General features: G+C 46.7%; 1 protein-coding gene across 1 annotated transcript; it reads left to right on the top strand.

The window, feature by feature from the left end:
• The first annotated feature begins 750 nt into the window (after window positions 1-750).
• Window positions 751-12092, top strand: LOC144611958 (aquaporin AQPAe.a). The gene is made up of 5 exons (XM_078431314.1): window positions 751-922; window positions 6187-6560; window positions 7716-7880; window positions 8513-8593; window positions 11146-12092. Exons 1-5 carry the CDS (start codon window positions 751-753, stop codon window positions 11365-11367), a joined length of 1014 nt encoding a protein of 337 aa, XP_078287440.1. The 3' UTR covers window positions 11368-12092.
• The last annotated feature ends 7199 nt before the right edge of the window (window positions 12093-19291 follow it).

Below are 19291 nucleotides of genomic sequence, written 5' to 3'. Positions count from 1 at the left end.
CAAGATAGAGGCATCTTACTTTAAGCAAGACCCTGGTGAGGTTGATCTGGCCTGCTCTGTCTCCCTGATACTTACCATGGAGGGATTGCAGCAAAGGGTTCACCAGATCGATTTCTGGGATGCCAGTGTGTTGTGAAAGGGTAATGTTCGGAAGAATTAGAGGGAATCTCATTGAAACACACAGAATCGTGTAGGGTGGACAGGGCAGGTGGTGGTTCCCCAGACTGGAGTGTCCAGACCAGGGGTCACAGACTCAGAACAAGAGGGTGGCCACTCCGCACTGAGATGGGGAGAGATTTCCTCATCCAATGGGTGGTGAACCTTGCAATCCTCCAGCCCACACATGCACTCCTGTTCTTTAGAGTCACCTTGGAGGGAGGCATTTGGCCTCAGTGAGCCACCGAGTACTTCAACTCTTTGTTAAATAAACTGTCAATGTGAGGTTGCTTTTTCATAGAGCAGCCATGTCATTCCAACATAAATTATATGGATTCTCCTTCATATCCCAGCCCCAACACTTTGGACAACAGTTGCCAGGGTAACTGCAGCATGTTGGGTGAAGCAACCACTCCGGCAATTTGAAATGCAAAGACCTCGTTACCATGACAACGTAAGAATCAATAGTACTTCAAAAAACTGCAGATGGAAAGTACTCTGTGTAGTTGATTATTTTTTGACGCCTTTGTGCTTCTATTCTGATCCTTTGCCTCTCGTTGCTCGCCGGCAGCTTGCTAACATCTCTCTTGTCCAATGTGCCGCGCTTCCACCTTCACCACGAAGGCTGCTCACCTGAACATCGTGTGGATCATCAGAAATATAAAACCAAAGAGGAATGAAAAACGACGGAGGAGAGGTCGCCATTTGAGGAACTATCCGGATTCATACAATCTCCATGGTTACAATCTCCATGCCAGGGTCCAGAGTAAGGCCTCCTCACCCTGGTTGCCTTAAGTCACTGTGGCTCAATTATGATATTAATAATAATCAGGGGTAATCTAAACCAGAATGTCAAAACAAAATCCCCTACTGGTGTGGCAGAAGCAAGGAACTGCAGATGCAGGTTGACAAAAGACACAAAGTGCTGGAGTAACTCAGTCTCAGTGGAGATCATGGATAGGTGATGTTTTGGGTTGAGACCCTTTTCAACCTTCTAGAAGGGTCCCGACCCGAGACGTCGCCTATCCATGTTCTTCAGAGATGCTGCCTGACCCGCTGAGTTACTCCAGCACTCTGTGAAACGTCACCTATCCATGTTCTCCATAGATGCTGCCTGACCCGTTGAGTTACTCCAGCACTCTGTGAAACGTCACCTATCCATGTTCTCCACAGATGCTGCCTGACCCGCTGAGTTACTCCAGCATTCTGTGAAACGTCACCTATCCATGTCCTCCAGAGATGCTGCCTGACCCGCTGAGTTACTCCAGCACTTTGTGTCTTACTGACATGGTGTTATCCTTGATCCGCCATCCTTCCCCATTCTGGCCTCTATATGACTCCAGACCCACCAGAGATGCTGACCCTTCTCTGCATCCTGACATGGTCCAGGAACCCACTCAGTTCAAATGTAGCGGGTGATGGACAATGAATGCTGCCCACTCCCAATGAAAGGAAATTAAAGCCATTGAAGAGATTCAAAGTGGTGTCACCTGCAACTTTGTTTAAATTGGGAACAAAGATTTGAGAAATAGACAATGGAGGCAGATTGAGTCTGTTGAGGTTTAATGGAATGATGTAATCCCTGGTGTGTGGGGATCCTCCATTCCCAGCCTCCGCCCGCTCACTGTCTGGGTAAAGATGTTGCTGAGGGTGTGAGGAGCTTTGATGGGAGTGTGTAAGATGTTGATGGGTTTCCAGAGGGTGCATTGAGGGAAGCTCTTCCCATTAGCCGTTCAAAGACTTGGAGTAGAGGGGGCGGGGGAGAGAAGTGCAGCAGGGATGTGAGGGAGGCTTTTATCACACGAGGGTTAGTTGCGATCCACCCGCAGGGGGTGACCCGGCCAGAGCTGTTGAAAGAGGAAATAAAAGGCACAAAGTGTGAGAGCAGCTCAGAGGGTCAGGCTGAAGACTGGAGCACCCTCCCGCCAGCCCTCCTCAGAGGAGCACGGTGCCAAGGTAAGAGAGCCGTGAGACCAAAGCAAGCATCAGCCACCCATACCAATGGCAATCCCAGTCGTAACACCATGGGATTGTCAATGTAACATGTCAAGTTACAGAGAGAGCGTGAAGGATGTGCGTACACACACTCTCTGGGCAGCGGTTGGAGGCTCCCTGATGACGTGCCGTGAATGGGCTTAGGTCGACAGACACGATGTTGGAACTGTGCGGTGAAGGAAAGACGTGGACAGGGGTGTGCAAATTGACGAGAAGTGGATTCGAGGGAACCTGGACTTTTTCCACGACGTCGTTTCCCATCGAGACCTGTCGCGATAATAATTATTAAACATAATTAATTATCAATCACAATCGTAGTTGCCACTCTCACATAACACTTCCGCCAATGTTCGCCCAAGCAGTAAAGAGTTTTTTTAATTTCAAAATATACTTTATTCGAGAAATAAATAAAAACAAAACATATTCCTCACAAAACTCCATCTGACATTCTCGGAGGCTATATATACACTCAATACATAACTGTACATTCAATACACCAATTACACAAAATTACCCCCCACCCTTGCCACTCGTGTGGCCCACTGGCGTGGAATCCCTTCCCTTATTTGGAGGGGCGTCTCCACCACACCCTCCCCCCCCCCCCCCCCATGTCCAGCAGCGGAAGGACCCTAGACTGTGGTCCTCACCCACAGGGCCTTGGCGTTGGCTGCACCGAGCTTCAGTGCGTCCCTCAGCACGTACCCCTGCAGTCTACAGCGGGGGTCAGTCGGCAACATTCCCCGACGGACAGCTCGCTCCGCCGGGAGGTCAACAAAGCTCGGGCAGACCAAAGCAAGCAGTAAAAAGTTATTCAGAGCTTTGAGCCAAACTGTGTGGGTGCCGCGATCTTCAAATTGATGCGGTTTCGAGGGGTGGGATGCAGGCTTGCACTGGGGAAGGAGATCGAGCTTGCCTGCTGAGTTAAGTGGATGAATTTGCTTCTTTTGCAAGGCATAGGTCTGCTCTACTCTCAAGCTCTTTGGGGGTCCCTTGTGGTTGGAAGACGCAGCTCTGAAAAATATAGTGGAGTTGTATCGGGCAGCTGAAGCACCTGCGATCAACAGGCAACATGTCCATCCAAGAGGTAAGAGATGCCGTTTAAATCCCCCCATCCTGATCAATGAGGGGATTTATCAGCTGCGATAATTTGCAGTTGGCTCAGTGTAGGATTCAAAATTATTTTGATTGAGTGTGCATGGGCAAGTGGTTTGAAGTGCTCACTGTTTTGTGTGCGGATTATAGTTTTGGACGTATTTTTGAACCATCGCGGGATGTATTTTAACCTGGAGAGAAACATTGTCGGCTGGAGCAAAACAACAAAAGGTTAATCAAAATACTTTTTTTTTAAAAAGCCCCTGCAGCTTGAAGACAAATTGATGGATAAGGGTCGGTGAAAGAGGTGGCAAGAATAGAAAATTGTGTGGTGCTAGAAACGAAATAAACAATCGATTAGCAATAAAACCTGCGTGAAATGTAACGATAAATGAGGAGAATAAGTGTATTAGTCTAATAGTCTTTTAAGGCTATTAAAGAAATGGATATATTGAAATGACATAGTAGCAGAAAAAGCACAAATGAATGACAGATTGATGGTACAAAATAAAGATGGTGTTCATAAATCCATTGCTTATCTGATGGCGGACAGTCTTTATATAAGATTACTAAACGTGTCCCTCACATCCATTTGTGGTGAACATGGTCCTCAAAACAACATGGCTTTGTGTGTGATCAAGCGGCTGTTACAGACAACGTTCCCTCTTATGGGTAGATGCTGCAAATGTCCAGTTTGGCCAGTTTCACAGAGCTGCCATTTAATTGCTGAACAAGGTAGCACGGTGATGGAGAAGCTGCCATTAATTTTCAAGTTCTTGGACGATTGCAGGCGTTGTATAAATTGCGCCTTCATTAGTGATAGGAGCAGAATTAGGCCATTCGGCCCATCAAGTCTACCCCGCCATTCAATCATGGCTGATCTATCTTTCCCTCTGAACTCCATTCTCCTGCCTTTTCCCCACAACCCCTGACACCCGCACTGATCAAGAATCTATCTATCTCTGCCTTAAAATTATCCATTGACTTGCACAAATGCTGTAGGTGCCCCATGGGACATGGGTGTTGTGTGGCCCATGTCGGATAGTTTGCGAGGTTTACCTCTCATTGTCTATGCTGAGCCCCATCGTTGCTGCTGAACCATTGGAGAGGAGTTTAATCACGGCTACTCTCCTTTCACAATGTGAGTTGTGGAAACCTCAACATGGGGTCCGTGTTTGTGCGCCTGGTGGTCAGCAGTGATCACGGAGATCGGGTTATTTCTCTGCGGGCATGAATCAGTCTGCACGGGCCTCCTGCAAGATGGCTTCATGTTGCATGGTGACATTTTGTCATCTTGCTCGGTGAAAGGAGAAAATAGACCTTGTATCACTGTTCCTTGGACCATTCAGTTCAGTTTCATTTATAGTCACGTGTATCGAGGTGAAATCGAGCCATTTAGTGTATAAATGTTGCTGTAGGAGTAGAGATTTAAGAGCGTGGAGCGATTGTAATGTGTGATTGTAGGTCTGCTTCTGTGGCTGGCGTTCAAATAGTCACCTGGGTTGGGCGCCAAACGTCAATGGGAACAGCTTCTCGCTGCGTGCCGAACTAAACCTGTCCATGCAGAGGGAGATAGAAAGAGAAGGCAAAAACACCCCCATCCCAAAAAAAGAATAAGTAAAAAACATTGGTGTGAGGGCACCTTAGGTGTGGAAATCCAGGGACATCTGCTGGAGTCTTTGTAAAGTTCATGAGCGGAATCGCAAGTCTGCACCCGGTTCTTCAGGTGAAACTTGCAGATTTTAATCTGGGACACATAATGCACATTTAATGGAAGAAGTCTGTTTTCACCAGAAACCAGGCCATCTTTTTGGGCAAGTGTGAAGAATAGCTCATAAGATCATGTGATAGGAGTAGAATTAGGACAATGGGCCCATCAGGTCTACTCCGCCTTTCAATCATGGCTGATCTATCTCTCCCTCCATTCTCCTACCTTCTCCCCATAACTTCTGACACCCTGGACTAATCAAGGGGATTCTGGGGATAACAGAGATTGGGTTTTATCTGTGAGAGAGAAGGAGGGGGCAAAGTGGTGTTGAGCAAAGGTATGTTCTGTGGGGGATGCCAAGGTGGTGAAAGTCAAGAGGATGGGTGGTGATGGCAGCTGAGGAAGATTGCATGGAGAAGTTGATTTGACCCTTGTGGCTAAATACCGGTGGGTTTGCCTTTAAATGGGAAGCTAGATTAGAATGAGGGGAAAGAAGAAGGAGGCAGGTTGCAAGCAGACTTGAGTGGGGCTTAACTGCCGGCAGAGGCCAGACAGGCCAATTTGCCGGATTCTGTGCTGTAATACTCTATGTCAGAATCAGAATTCAGAATCAGAATTCAGAATCAGAATTCAGAATCAGAATCAGAATTACCTTTATTTGTCATCCAAAAAACAAGTCTTTTGGACGAGATTTCGTCACCCACAGTCCAACAATAAGAGCAATAAAATAAGCAATTACACAACCACAACCAACACAAAACAAACACAAAAAAAAGAAACATCCATCACAGTGAGTCTCCTCCAGTCCCCTCCTCACTGTGATGGAAGGCCAGAATGTCATTTCTCTTCCCCTGCCGTCTTCTCCCGCGGTCAGGCTGTTGAAGTTGCCACGTTCCAGGCCGCGCCTGGAATAAGGTATTCAGTGCATGTGACTGAGGATGAAGTCCTATCCGCATACATAGAAACATAGAAAAATAGGTGCAGAGGTAGGCCCTTCGGCCCTTCGAGCCAGCACCACCATTCAATATGATCATGGCTGATCATCCACAATCAGTACCCCGTTCCTGCTTTCTCCCCATATCCCTTGATTCCATTAGCCCTAAGAGCTAAATCTAACTCTCTCTTGAAAACATCCAGTGCATTGGCCTCCACTGCCTTCTGTGGCAGAGAGTTCCACAGATTTGTTTGCAAGGATGTAAAATGTAAGAGGTGAAAATGATTGCCACAGTGACACTGTTTGCCTCTGCCTCAGGAACTGCGGAGCCGCAGGTTCTGGCGTTCGGTCTTAGCGGAGCTGGTCGGTTCCCTGATCTTGGTGTCGGTTATTCTGGGAGCCTCTGCCCCAGGGCAGGAGGATGGAGTTCCGGTCCTGATGCAGGTGGCTGTGGCCGCTGGCTTCTCGGCACTCAGCCTGATGCACTGCTTCGGAGAAATCAGCGGCGCACAAATGAACCCGGCCGTCACCCTCGCCTTGCTCTGCACCAGGAAGTTGGACGGCCTCCAGTTTGTGTCCTACATCGTGGCCCAGTGCCTCGGCGCTGTGCTTGGATCCGGAATAATCTACATGTCACTCCCGGTCAAGTCAACATCAAGGCTTTTAGTCAACATGGTGAGTCCACGTCTGTTCCTACTTTCTCTATGATATTTTCGCAACTGATGTTCAATAGAGATACGTTTCTACAAAATGGAGAATGGAGCCACAAAGTCATACGTCAGGTCATAAGTGATAGGAGTAGAATTAGGCCCTTCGGCCCATCAAGTCTACTCCGCCATTCAATCATGGCAGATCTTTCTTTCCCTCCTAACCCCATTCTCCCGCCTTCTCCCCATAACCCCTGACACCCGTACTAACCAAGAATCTATCTATCTCTGCCTTAAAAATATCCACTGAAATCTACTTTAGCCCAGGCAAAAAACGAAAGTAAATTAGTTTGGTTTGGTTTGGTTTACTCTTGTCATATGTACCAAGGTACAGTGAAAAGCTTTTTCTTGTGTGCTATCCAGTCAGTGAAAACGCTATACATGATTACAATCAGGCCGTCCACAGTGTACAGATACGGGATAAAGGGTATAACGTTTAACACAAAATAAAGTCCAGTAAAGCCTGGTTAAAGATAGTTTGAGGGTCTCCAGTGAGGTAGATGGTAGGTCAGGACTACCCTCTAGTTGGTGGTAGGATGGTTCAGATGCATGATAACAGGAGGGCAAAAAACTGTCCCGAAAAGAATCAATTGAGGAGGGACGTTGGAGGGACGGGCACACACCATGGTGTTGGTGCCAGGCATCCTGGTAACCACATGGCCAATGGGCACTCTTGCAATCTCACTCCCGCACTCAACACCCTGACCGGTGAATGCAAGTGTTGCAAACGTCTTCTTCATCTTCTCCATCTGTGTGGCAACTTTCAGGGAACTATGTACCTGCATCCCCAGGTCTCTCTGTTCCTTAACGCTCCCCAGGGTCCCCACCATTTACTGTGTCCTTCCCGATGGTAAAGGAGTAGGAAAAAACTGCAGATGCTGGTCTAAATCGAAGGTGGACACAAAATGCTGGAGTGACTCAGCGGGTCAAGCAGCATCTCGGGAGAGAAGGAATGGGTGACGTTCTTCAGTAGGGTCTCGATCCGAAACGTCACCCATTCCTTCTCTCCCGAGATGCTGCTCGACCCGCTGAATTACTCCAGCATTTTGTGTCTACCTCCGATGGTAAAGGACACAGGTTTGGGAGGTGCTGCTGGAGTAACCTCTTGTGTTTTTCCAAGCAGATCAACAAAGACGGAAATGCTGGCCAGGCGTTGGCAATGGAGATCTTTGCCACGTTCCAGCTGGCGTTCACGATCTTTGCCGTGGATGATCATCGGCGCAGGGAGGTGGGAGAACCGGGTAACCTGGCCATAGCCCTGAGCCTGACCACAGGAATCCTGGCATCGGTAAGGACCACAGTCGTCCGTTGCTGAACCAGCGGATGCAGGGCACAGATGGGCTCCGCTACATCAAACAACCATTGCTCCTTTTATAGGAAGGGCTGTGACTTCTCATAAATACTGGGACAATGTTCACTGCAGGAGCAGTAAACAAAGTCCGACTGCTTTGTGCTTTTCGGGGCCAACTCTCTATGTTCCTACACAGGGAATATTACTGGTTCATTCACCCACCTTGGACATCAGCGGCTCATGGATATGCAGGGAATGGAGGGACAAGGCAGAGATTAGTTTAACCTGGCATTGTGTCCAGCATGGACATTGTAGCCCGAAGGGCCCGTACCTGTGCTGCACTGTACTTTGTATGAAGGAACTGCAGATGCTGGTTTAAACCAAAGATAGACACAAAATGCTGGAGTAACACAGCGGGACAGGCAGCATCTCTGGAGAGAAGGAATGGGTGCCGAAACGTCTCTCCAGAGATGCTGCCTGTCCCGCTGAGTTACTCCAGCATTTTGTGTCTATCTGCACTGTTCTTCGTTCTATGTGGAGCAGGGATTCAGACAGGCAGGCCACTCAACTGCCCATTGTGGATCCAGGAAACGTGCGCCCAAATGATTCCTGTGCTTTTTGTCCTCCAGGGAAAGTTCTCGGGAGGCAGCCTGAATCCTGCACGATCGCTCGGACCAGCTGTAATCACCGGAGTCTGGGAGCATCACTGGGTAAACCAAAGGCTTTGCATGTGCATGCATTTCCATGTCCAGGCCAGCATTGTCATCTGTAGATGCGTTCAGTGCTCGTCCTAATGGACAAGAATGTGTCCCAGACCAATGTAGACGGGACAAGAGTTGGGGAGTACTCCCCAGTTTCCAGACGAATACTTATTCCCCGACCAAAGAGACGATTGGGTCGTTATCACACATGCTGCTGCTCGTGGAAGCTTGCTGAGCGCAAATTGGCATAAACAGTTTACAACAATTAAAGCAGCTCATCGGCTTAGGCCCGCTCTGAGCTCACGAACGGTGCTAAATGCAAGTGATTTGCCAACAGGAAAGCAAGAATCAGCAGCGACAAAATAATTGCCAGAAATACAGAAGTTCAGGAAAGCAAAGTCCAGAAATCTAGGTGCAGCAAACGAAATGCATAAAAGCAGGGAATGCGCAGGAGTTTAAACATGCGGGCTGATGGAGGGACATGCAGTTAAACCTACAACAGGCTCATATGCGCACACTAGGGTTGCCAACTGCCCGTATTAGCCGGGACATCCCATATATTGGGCTCAATTGGTTTGTCCCATACGGGACCGGCCTTGTCCCGTATTAGGCCTGGGGGGGCGCTGTTGGCCCGGACACAGTAGACCCGGACACTGTAGGCCCGGACAGTGTAGGCCCGGACACTGTAGGCCCGGGGGCCCGGTTGCCGCCTAACGGAGGTTGCATAGCAACCTGTCTCCTGGCCCGGGCGGCCGCCATTGGTGGAGCGGGAGCACGTGGCCGCTGGCTGGGTGAGGTCACGTGGGGCCCCGCGGGGCGGTGACGTCACCTTTTGTCCCTTATTTGGGAGTGAGAAAGTTGGCAACCCTAGCGCACACATCCATAGCCTAGGTTTTTTTGGGATGCTTCTACGAGGGGGAGAGGGTGGACTTCGCTTCCGACCGCCCCCCATTCCTTTCCACGTGCCCTTCTATGAATGCAAAAGTGCAGGAAAGCAAAAATGCGGCAAGCAGCCACCCAGGACTGCCAAATCGAGAAAGCAAAAATGCAGTCACGCAACATGCAGCGCATAAAATTCCAGAGGTTAAAATGCAAACATGCTGTATATCTTGCATGCTCAGTTCCCCAAAGACCAAACACTGTCAGCCCTAACGGTGAAGCCCACACACAACACATTCCTGCTGCAAAATCAGGAACTCATTCGGTGCATTTTATTTGTACCGGCGTTCTGGGCCTCAGTAAAGTTCTCCTACTTTTATTTCTGAACGTTTCAGAGAATCCAAAAAATCAGGGGTGGCGCATATAGATCCAGTCACGTTCTTGTTCGGGGCTGCTGGCCATAAAGTGAACGGCATGGTTTCAGATCCCACTGTTGCTTGCTGAGAGCAGTGGACTGATGCCCAACAAAGTGAGGCTGTGGGCTGATTTCAGAAGCTGACAGAGAAGCAACTCTTGCGGTTCAAAGGATAAAAGCACCATTTGATGGAGTACTGGATTATCACACCATCAGTTTGCCAGGTTGAATCCTGACTTGGACTAAACGAACAGATTTGTTTAGAGATACAGCATGGAAACAGGCCCTTCGGCCCACCGAGTCGTCACCGACCATCGATCACCCGTTCACACTAGTTCTATGTTATCCCACTTTCTCATCCTCTCCCCGGACAAATAGGGCAATTTACACAAGCCAATTAACCCGCAACCCTGCATGACATTGGAATGTGCAAGGAAACCGGAGCACATGGAGAAAACCCATGTGGTCACAGCGAGAACGTGCAAACTCCACACAGACAGCAGCCATTCACCAACTTCCTTGACCAAGAGAGAAAGGTTCATCATGACTTTCTCTCCTGCACTGTCCATACTGATGGGTGATGGAATGAGGTTTCAAGGATCTGGGAACAAATGCCGTGAGTCAGGAAAGTAAAGAAAGTGCTAAACGTCCAGCAGCATCCTCGACTGAGAGAGAAAGCAGCTTCATCATGGCTTTCTCTCCTGCACTGTCCGTGCTGGTAGGTCACAGGATGAGATTTGCAGGACTCGGGGACAAATGAACACCATCTGTTGATAAGGTAGACATAAAATGTTGGATAAACTCAGCGGGTCAGGCAGCATCTCGGGAGAGAAGGAATGAATGGGTGACCACCCCCTCCCCTGACATCAGTCTGAAGAAGGGTCTCGACCCGAAACGTCACCCATTCCTTCTCTCCCGAGATGCTGCCTGACCCGCTGAGTTACTCCAGCATTTTGGGTCTACCTTTGATTTAAACCAGCATCTGCAGTTTATTTTCCTACACCATCTGTAGATACATTTCCACAGCGCAGGCCAAGTTCAATAACCTGGAGTGTGTGCTCTCAGACGAGCACTGAACTCTAACCGCGTCATCAGTGCCATATGGATTTGATTGTTGACAGGATCGCAGTAACAGGTAGGTGCAAGTGGCAGGCAGCAGGCTAGAGCTCAACACTTTATGGAGAGGGACAATGCAATGAATGCATGTCATATACGATGCTGAATGATAATAACATTAACAGGAACTTTGTATTCATTGTTCTTGCAGGTGTACTGGATTGGCCCCATCCTTGGCGCTGTCCTCGGCGGTGTTTCTTACGAGTTCTTTTTTGCCTCCAGTGCCTCCCAGGAGAAGCTCATTGCCTGCATCACCTGCAAAGATATTGAGATTGTGGAAACGGCCAGTGTGTCTCAGTCTTCGTTGCTAACGGTCACCCAGTCCGCTATGAGGGCGAAACCGACTGCTAAAGTGCAGGACCAGTTAAATTAATGCCATGCCCCTGTCTCCTCGCTTATATTAGTAGCCTGACGTGAAGGGGTTTGCTTTTGTGACTCTGTGTTAGAGATGTGGTTGGCCACAAATATTAGGAGCTTTTGATAAATTAGTGTTAGGTCTGGGGTATCCCGAGGCAAGATGGCGGCAAGTGTGGTACATGTGAGGAACATCACCTCATATTTTGCTTCATATGAATATTGATTCCTCTCACCTTCCCCAAAGCCAACGATGAACAATTCTCCATTCTACATTTCCTTGATCACCATCTGCTTTGATGTGTCCTTTTCACGACGTCCATTTTCGTTGTACCCTTTCATATCTCTAGTTTCCCTCTCCCCTGAGTCCTACTATACCTGAACTGTCTCACATGCTCAAGCAAGGCCCATCTACTGTTCTGGTATTACAAGTGAACTTTATAGCTCCCATGAGATCCCACATTCTACTAAACTTTCTCCAGATTCACCAGTCATTCATCACATTGGTGTTTGTGGGATTTTGGTGTATACACTTTCCTACAAGATAACAGCACATTTCAAAGTAACTCACTCAGCTTGATATTATTTGAGCAACATAATGAACTAGTCTTATTTTCATATTTGTTTGAATCATTTTGCATTTCCAATTCAACCTGGCATTGATTTCTTCCTCTGCAAACATTGTAAACCACAGAAACTCATTTAGACACAACATGCTGGAGTAACTCAGCGGGACAGGCAGCATCTCTGGAGAGAAGGAATGGGTGACGTTTCCCATTCCTTCTCTCCAGAGATGCTGCCTGTCCTGCTGAGCTATTCCGGTATTTTGTGTCTATCTTAAGATTGGTACTAAGTTACGCAGACCTGAAAGTTGTACATCAAATATCCCGACTTCACTGAATTCACCTGATCACCAGTTGGCGAATAACATTAGTGTTAGGGGTTGGAGGGAGGACATCAGAGTTGGCGGAGATTAGAGTTTAGAGATCAGAGATCAGAGATCAAAGATCAGAGATCAGAGATATTACCTGAGACACGAGACTGCAGATGCTGTCATCTTGAGCAAAAATCAAAGAGCTGGAGGAACTCAATGGGTCAGGGAGCTTCTATGGAGGGAATGGACAGGCAACATTTCTGAAGAACTTGAGTCTGAAGAAGGGTCCTGGCACAAAATGTTGTCAAACCTGAAATACTGATCCAAAGATACGAGTTCAAATCCCACTATTGGATGAGAAAATAACAATAGAGATAACATAGAACTGGTGTGAACGGGTGATCGCTGGTCGGCGTGGACTTGTTGGGCAGAAGGGCTTGTTTCCGTGCTGTATCTCTGAAAATAAACCATTACATCAAATAAATAAAGACATTTAGAAACAAAACAGCTGGTGTCAGTGATAATGGCACAAAACTCATTTTGTTTGCTGGTGCCTTGCCTGGTCTTGCCTGCATGTGACTCCATAGACAGCATGGATGGGTTGGGCCGAAGGGCCTGTTTCTGTGCTGTGTGACTCGGTGACAGAAGAATTAATCATCCTTCTTTGAACAAATACCATTTCACAAAGACTTCCATTTACCATATGAACATAAAATGGATGGGGCAATTTCCTTATTTTCTTTCACGTGCACAGGTCTGTATTTTGGGTAATCAAAGCTCTCAAAGGTCAGGGATGGGCTGCATTTGGACAGATTACATCTAGTTTGCCAGCCATTTGCAGGCTTGTGTTTTCAAACCCAGGCATTAACTGTGTTAGTGTCAGCAGGATTTTACTGAAATCCTGCACAATAGACTTGCCGAATCAGGTCCACACTGGTCTTACTCATTATAATTGAACTGGCAACACTCAATGGTAAAAGACAAAACACTTTGCAGAGCACATGGGCCACATCTACTCGATGCAGCAGCCACGTTGGAAACGCTAAGTTAGTGAAAACAGAGGAATTTGATGAGACGCAACTTTAAACTGAGCATAAGAAGGAAATAATAGGGCAGGTGACTAAATCTTTACAAAATGCATAAATGTTAAGGGGAGTGTTGGTTGCGGTTTAGGGGAGCACGAGAGAGAGGTTTAGGGAGGGAATTTAAGAACTGAACGCGTCTGATGGTGAGACAGAGAGAGTCAGGTATGCACAAGAGGCCACAATCACAGACACAGGGAATGCCGCTGGGCTGTTGCAGGGATAAGGAGCCATTTTGGCAGGAGCGTGAGAATCTTAACGTTGAAGCTTGGGTGGGCTGGGCGCCAGGGTCAATGAGCAGGGGGTGGTGGGATTGGAGACTGAGTCCAATGGTGCTTCAGATTTGGCCATGAGAGTAGCCAGGGCAGGTTGCGCCTCGCATGTACTGAGGTACAGTGAAAAACTTTGTTTTGCATGCTATCCAATCAGATCCGATAATACTATACAAAAATACAATCAAGTCAAACTCAAGTACAGGTCGGCACGGTGGCGCAGCGGTAGAGTTGCTGCCTCACAACGCCAGAGACCCAGGTTCAATCCTGACTACGGGCGCTGTGTGTACGGAGTTTGTATGTTCTCCCTGTGACCTGCGTGGGTTTTCTCCGGGTGCTAGGTTAATTGGCTTTGGTAAAATTGTAAAATTGTCCCCAGTGTGTAGGATAGTGGTAGCGTACAGGGTGATCGCTGGTCGGCGTGGACTCGGTGGGCCAAAGGGCCTGTTTCTGCGCTGTATCTCTAAAGTCTAAAGGAAAGTATAAAGTACAATAGGTAGAGTAAAGGGGAAGTTACAGAGTGCAGAATATAGTTCTCAGCATTGTAGCGCATCAGTTCCTTAGACGGAGTCCAAATTTGAGCAATTTAAGCAGGATGCTGCCCTGGGTGCTGTGAGCCACTCCATGTGATATCATGGCAGCTTGTACCATTGCAGCTTCGTTTCCCCATCGGGCAGTTGCCATTGTTTAGCTCAGTCTGGCTCATTCTGGAACAGATGATGTCAAAGCTAAATTTTGCAAAATCACTGCTTTTATTCCTTCAGCAGCATTTCCTTTAATTTGCTTACTCCCCCCACATTATGCAGAAGATTACCCAATGAAAATCACTCAGGGCCTCTCATGAATACATGCGTATTTACATGATAATACTCTGGTAAACAGCCCATGCTGACCAGGCGCAGTTGATGAATGTAAGCATTTTTAAAAATGTAAAATGATGATAGGATTGTGAGAGGCTCTGGTGAAAAATCACTCCCCTGTGCCACCTGAAGGCCAGAGGCTGCAACTGCACATCAATAGTAAAATGAGCAGGGAAGTGCCCACAATGCATTTTACACAGACTTACTTTGGCAGAACATAAGTTGCAGCAATAGGGAGCGAGAAGCAAGTTTGTTAAGAATAAATCATTGCAAAACAAACAGGAGAGAAGCTGTTCGTGGTGATATCCTTCTTCACAACATCGACTGGCCTTCGTCATTCCACCCTCGGTAAATGCGAGGAGGTGCATATTTCTGCTGGCAGATTTCTAAATCACAGTGGGTCTCGTTCACTCAGCACCCCTGTCCTCACTCTCGCATACTGGCTCTTGGTACAGCATTGCCTTGATGTCAACGTTCAAATCCCTGCAAGGTCTCTCTGTCTCCAGCTCTATAACCCAATGGGATATTGGCACTCCTCCAAGTCTGGCCTTGTGATCATCCCCTCACCTTTAATGGACCCAGCGCAGGCTGCCATGCTTTGAGTCATGGAGTCATACAGCACGGAATCAGGCCCTTCGGCCCAACTCATTCATGCTCACCAAGTTGTCCCATCTAAGTTAGTCCCACCCGCATCCCTGCCCATGTAACTGTCCCAGTGTCTTTTAAATGCTGTTCTCGTATCTGCCTCAACTACCTCCTCTGGCAGTTCGTTCCACATACCCACCACCCTCTGCGTGAAAAACTTTCCCCTCACATTCCTGTTAAATCTTTCCCCTCGCACCTTAAACGTATGTCCTCTTGTTCTTGATGCCCCTACCCTGGGTAAAGGTCTCCTTAGGCACCCGCCCTATCTACTCCCCTCGTGATTTTATACACCTCCACAAGATCACCCCTCAGCCTCCTGCGCTCCAAGGAATACAGTCCTAGTCTGCCAAACCTCTACCGACAGCTCAGGCCCTCAAGTCCTGGCAACATCCTTGTTAATCTTCTCTGTGCCCTTTCCAGTTTAATGATGTCCTTCCTATTAGCAGGGTGACCAAAACTGAACGCAATACTCCACGTGTGGCCTCACCAACGTCTTGTACAACTGTAAAGTTCGCATGAAAGTTCTGAAATTTCCTCTCTAAACTTCTCTTTCCTCCGTTAATACCCTCATTAATATCTCCCTCTGTGACTGAGCTTGTGGACATCTGCCCCAATCACCCCTTATGCCAAGTCTAGGAAGGAATTGCATGTACTGGTTTAAACCGAAGATAGACACAAAATGCTGGAGTAACTCAGCAGGTCAGGCCGCATCTCTGTAGAACATGGATAGGTGGCATTTTGAGTCGTGACCCTTCTTCAGACACTGTAAACCACTGGCCAGCTGCCCTGGAAGAAATCGTTGCAGGCTCCCTGCATAGCATCATTCCTGTGATTCAGAATTTCCGGCAAAAGTAATCTGTTTGTTGTGAGGCACTCTGAAATGCCCTGAGGTTGTGGATGGTGCGATGTGATGCAAACTCTCTCTTAAAGGTAGAGTCGTGGCTTCTAGCATCAGGTATAAAGCGGACGGCCTTGAATGTTGCACTTGTTGAAAATCATCTGAGATGGAAGATGCGGAAGTGAGTCTTGTCAAACTGTATTGGCTCAGTTAGAATGGCTTACCGACAGATGCACTTTGCTTGAAACATCTTACCTCAGAAACTGGTGAATAAGAACTCGGGGGGGGGGGTCTCAAACAAGTCAGGGTGAAGAAACTGAACACTCATGGTTAAAAATACAACAACTCTCAGGATGCCAAATATAAAATCCTCAGAGCAATCTGTGAAATATGAAGGTCTCAGTAAGTGTGGCATGCCTGGATCCTTCAAAAGTTAGTAGCAAGGAACTGCAGATGCTGGTTTATACCGAACATAGACACAAAATGCTGGAGCAACTCAGAGGGTCAGGCAGCATCTCTGGAAAAAAAGAATAGGTGACATTTCAGGTCAGAACCGATCTGAAGTGTCACCTATCGATGTTTCTCCAGAGATGCTGCCTGACCTGCTGAGTTACTCCAGCGTTTTGTGTCTTCTTTCAAAATTTAATTTCTTGTGGCATGTCAACTCATCTGTCAACTCAGTTACACTGTTATGACATATAGATGTGCATCTACAATAGGCTCAAATGTTTCTGATGGAAGATCATTAATCTGAAACGTTGACTCAGTTTCACTCTCTACACTTGCTGTCTGATTGCTGAATATTTCTGGCATACATATTATTTCAGGCTTCTGGTATTTACGTTATTTTCCAGTTTTATGCTTATCCTACACAGTGCCTCACTGGGACATTGATGGATCTCAGTAAAAATGAATTTGCTTTTCACTGGCTTGCCATTTTCCATTGGAGTATTTGGTGCCATCTGAAGTGCAACTAGTGATCAGTCTGAAGGGTCTCGACCCGAAATGTCACCCATTCCTTCTCTCCAGAGATGCTGCCTGTAACCGCTGAGTTACTCCAGCATTTTGTGTCTATCTTAAGTTTAAACCAGCGTCTGCAGTTCCTTCCGACTGAATTACCATTGGCGGATATGAAAATAGAAAGCAGGCAAGCGGGGTGCTATTGCCACTGTAAGGAACACAAAGATCCTGATGCTGTTCAGAAGCCTTCAGCATGCCATCCGCCATTATCTGCTCTAACAAAGGTATCAAGCTCTCTTCCAGGACTTTTCACCTTCATTTTCTTTTTTTTAGATTTTTAGATTTTAGAGATACAGCGCAGAAAAAGGCCCTTCGGCCCACCGGGTCCGCACCTCCCAGCGATCCCCGCACATTAACACTATCCTACACCCACTAGGGACAATTTTTACATTTACCCAGCCAATTAACCTACAAACCTGTACGTCTTTGGAGTGTGGGAGGAAACCGAAGATCTCAGAGAAAACCCAGGCAACTGTATCATATCATAGAAACATAGAAAACATAGAAAATAGGTGCAGGTGTAGGCCATTCGGCCCTTCGAGCCAGCACCGCCATTCAATATGATCTTGGCTGATCATCCTAAATCAGTACCCCGTTCCTGCCCTCTCCCCAGATCCCTTGATTCCGTTAGCCCTCAGAGCTATATCTAACTAATGATTCATTTTATTAAGCTATATCATGATTAATTTTACAAGCATCAGAATATCATAGACAAATGTAAGTTATTAGATATTGAAACAGTAAATAAAAATGGTAAACAAATAAAGGGATGGTCTTTCGCAAAAGCATTTTTTTTAAATGGATCAAAATGCCATCACTGAAAGTATCAATTCAATGTGAAGCTCTTTTCCACAAAGTTAACAATGTACAGGGATGTTTTCTAATGCCAATTGGTAATATTACAAAAGAAATTCTAATTTCTCTAGAATAATGCAGAGGTCATATAAAATCTATTTTTGCAATCTTGGGCCCCTCACGTTCAATTGAGGAAGATGCAAATAATAGCAATGGTCTTTTTGGTTTAGAGCTGGAAGAAGGGTCTCGACCCGAAACGTCACCCATTCCTTCTATCCAGAGATGCTGCCTGTCCCGCTGAGTTACTCCAGCATTTTGTGTCTATCTTCGGTGTAAACCAGCATCTGCAGTTCCTTCCCACACAGATATTATCTGTATGCTGTACGAAAAGAAACCCATTGAATCGTGCTTGCGTTCCATTGGAGAGGCATTGGGGAGGAAGCTGTCATTGGAAATGGAAGCAGCCCACTAACCCCAGACCATGAATACAGAACTGGATTGCACAAGAATTATATTTATAAACTTAAAGTGACGGGGTTCATTGGAAAGTTTTAATTTCATGCAATAGTGGATATGAAGAAAAGATTACTGAGAAAGAAAGAATCAAATCATGCTGTGTGGATTAATTATTTTACTAAAATGATAAATGTCTAATTAGAAACAGGTTTGAAAGCTCCAAGTAAATAATTTCATTGCGACAGTCAAGATACCATCCTCCAGTGGTGCAGCATTCTGTAGTTCGGAAGCATGAAGTGTTCTATGCCAATGATGGTTTCTAGGCCGAGGCCCATGTTGTCTCACGGAAACGGTCTATTAAAGGTGAATAATGTGGGTTGTGTGTTTATGTGTTGAGTTTTTCCAGGACAAGTGAAATAACTCTTCACTCAAGAGATTAATGTTGTGTAGGATCCATGAAAGGGCAAATTGGACAAACTGTGCCTGCGTAGTTGAAATAATAGTTCAAATGGACAAAATGGTCTTGTTCCTCATATCAGTTGAGCCTACTGGCCACATCATAGCAAGCACAAGACAGAAATTACTGATAATCCAAACAGAACATGGGAAGTCATCAAAAGACTTCAACAATGCTAGTAACAGTCAGCAATGTCGCTATTCGACACATTGAGTCAGTAATAAAATACGACTGCTTCATTTAGCAGGCAGCAGCAAAAATTCCTGACTTGATTCCAGACTTGAAAGAGTGCAGAGATTTACGAGGATGTAGCCAATTCTTTGGGGCCTGAGCTATAGGGTGCGGTCAGGCAGGCTAGAACTTTATTCCTTGGAATGCAGGAAGATGAGGGGTGATGTTACAGAGTTGTGCAAGATCATGAGAGGAATAGATAGGGTAAATGTACAGAGTATTTTACTCAGAGCAGGGAACCAGAGAACATAAGTTTAAGGTGAGAGGGGAAAGTAAGGGTCACTCCCTCACAGCACCAGAGACCCGGGTTCAATCCGGACCTCGGGTGCTATCTGTGTGGAGTTTGCACGTTCTCCCTGCGACTGTATAGGTATCCTCTGGGTGCTCCAGTTTCCTCCTACATCACAAAAACA

This window comes from Rhinoraja longicauda, chromosome 42, assembly GCF_053455715.1.
Source record: "Rhinoraja longicauda isolate Sanriku21f chromosome 42, sRhiLon1.1, whole genome shotgun sequence".
Lineage (NCBI taxonomy): Eukaryota > Metazoa > Chordata > Chondrichthyes > Rajiformes > Arhynchobatidae > Rhinoraja > Rhinoraja longicauda.
The sequence above is the reverse complement of the archived record's forward strand: the minus strand, read 5'-3'. Positions and strand labels throughout refer to the sequence as shown.

Bases quoted from the DNA above. Each gene is read 5' to 3' on its own strand.
- LOC144611958 (XM_078431314.1), top strand. From the start codon at position 751: ATGTGCCGCGCTTCCACCTTCACCACGAAGGCTGCTCACCTGAACATC. The intron at 7,881-8,512 runs GTAAGGACCACA...TTTGTCCTCCAG, and splicing joins CCACAGGAATCCTGGCATCG to GGAAAGTTCTCGGGAGGCAG. The intron at 8,594-11,145 runs GTAAACCAAAGG...TTGTTCTTGCAG, and splicing joins GAGTCTGGGAGCATCACTGG to GTGTACTGGATTGGCCCCAT.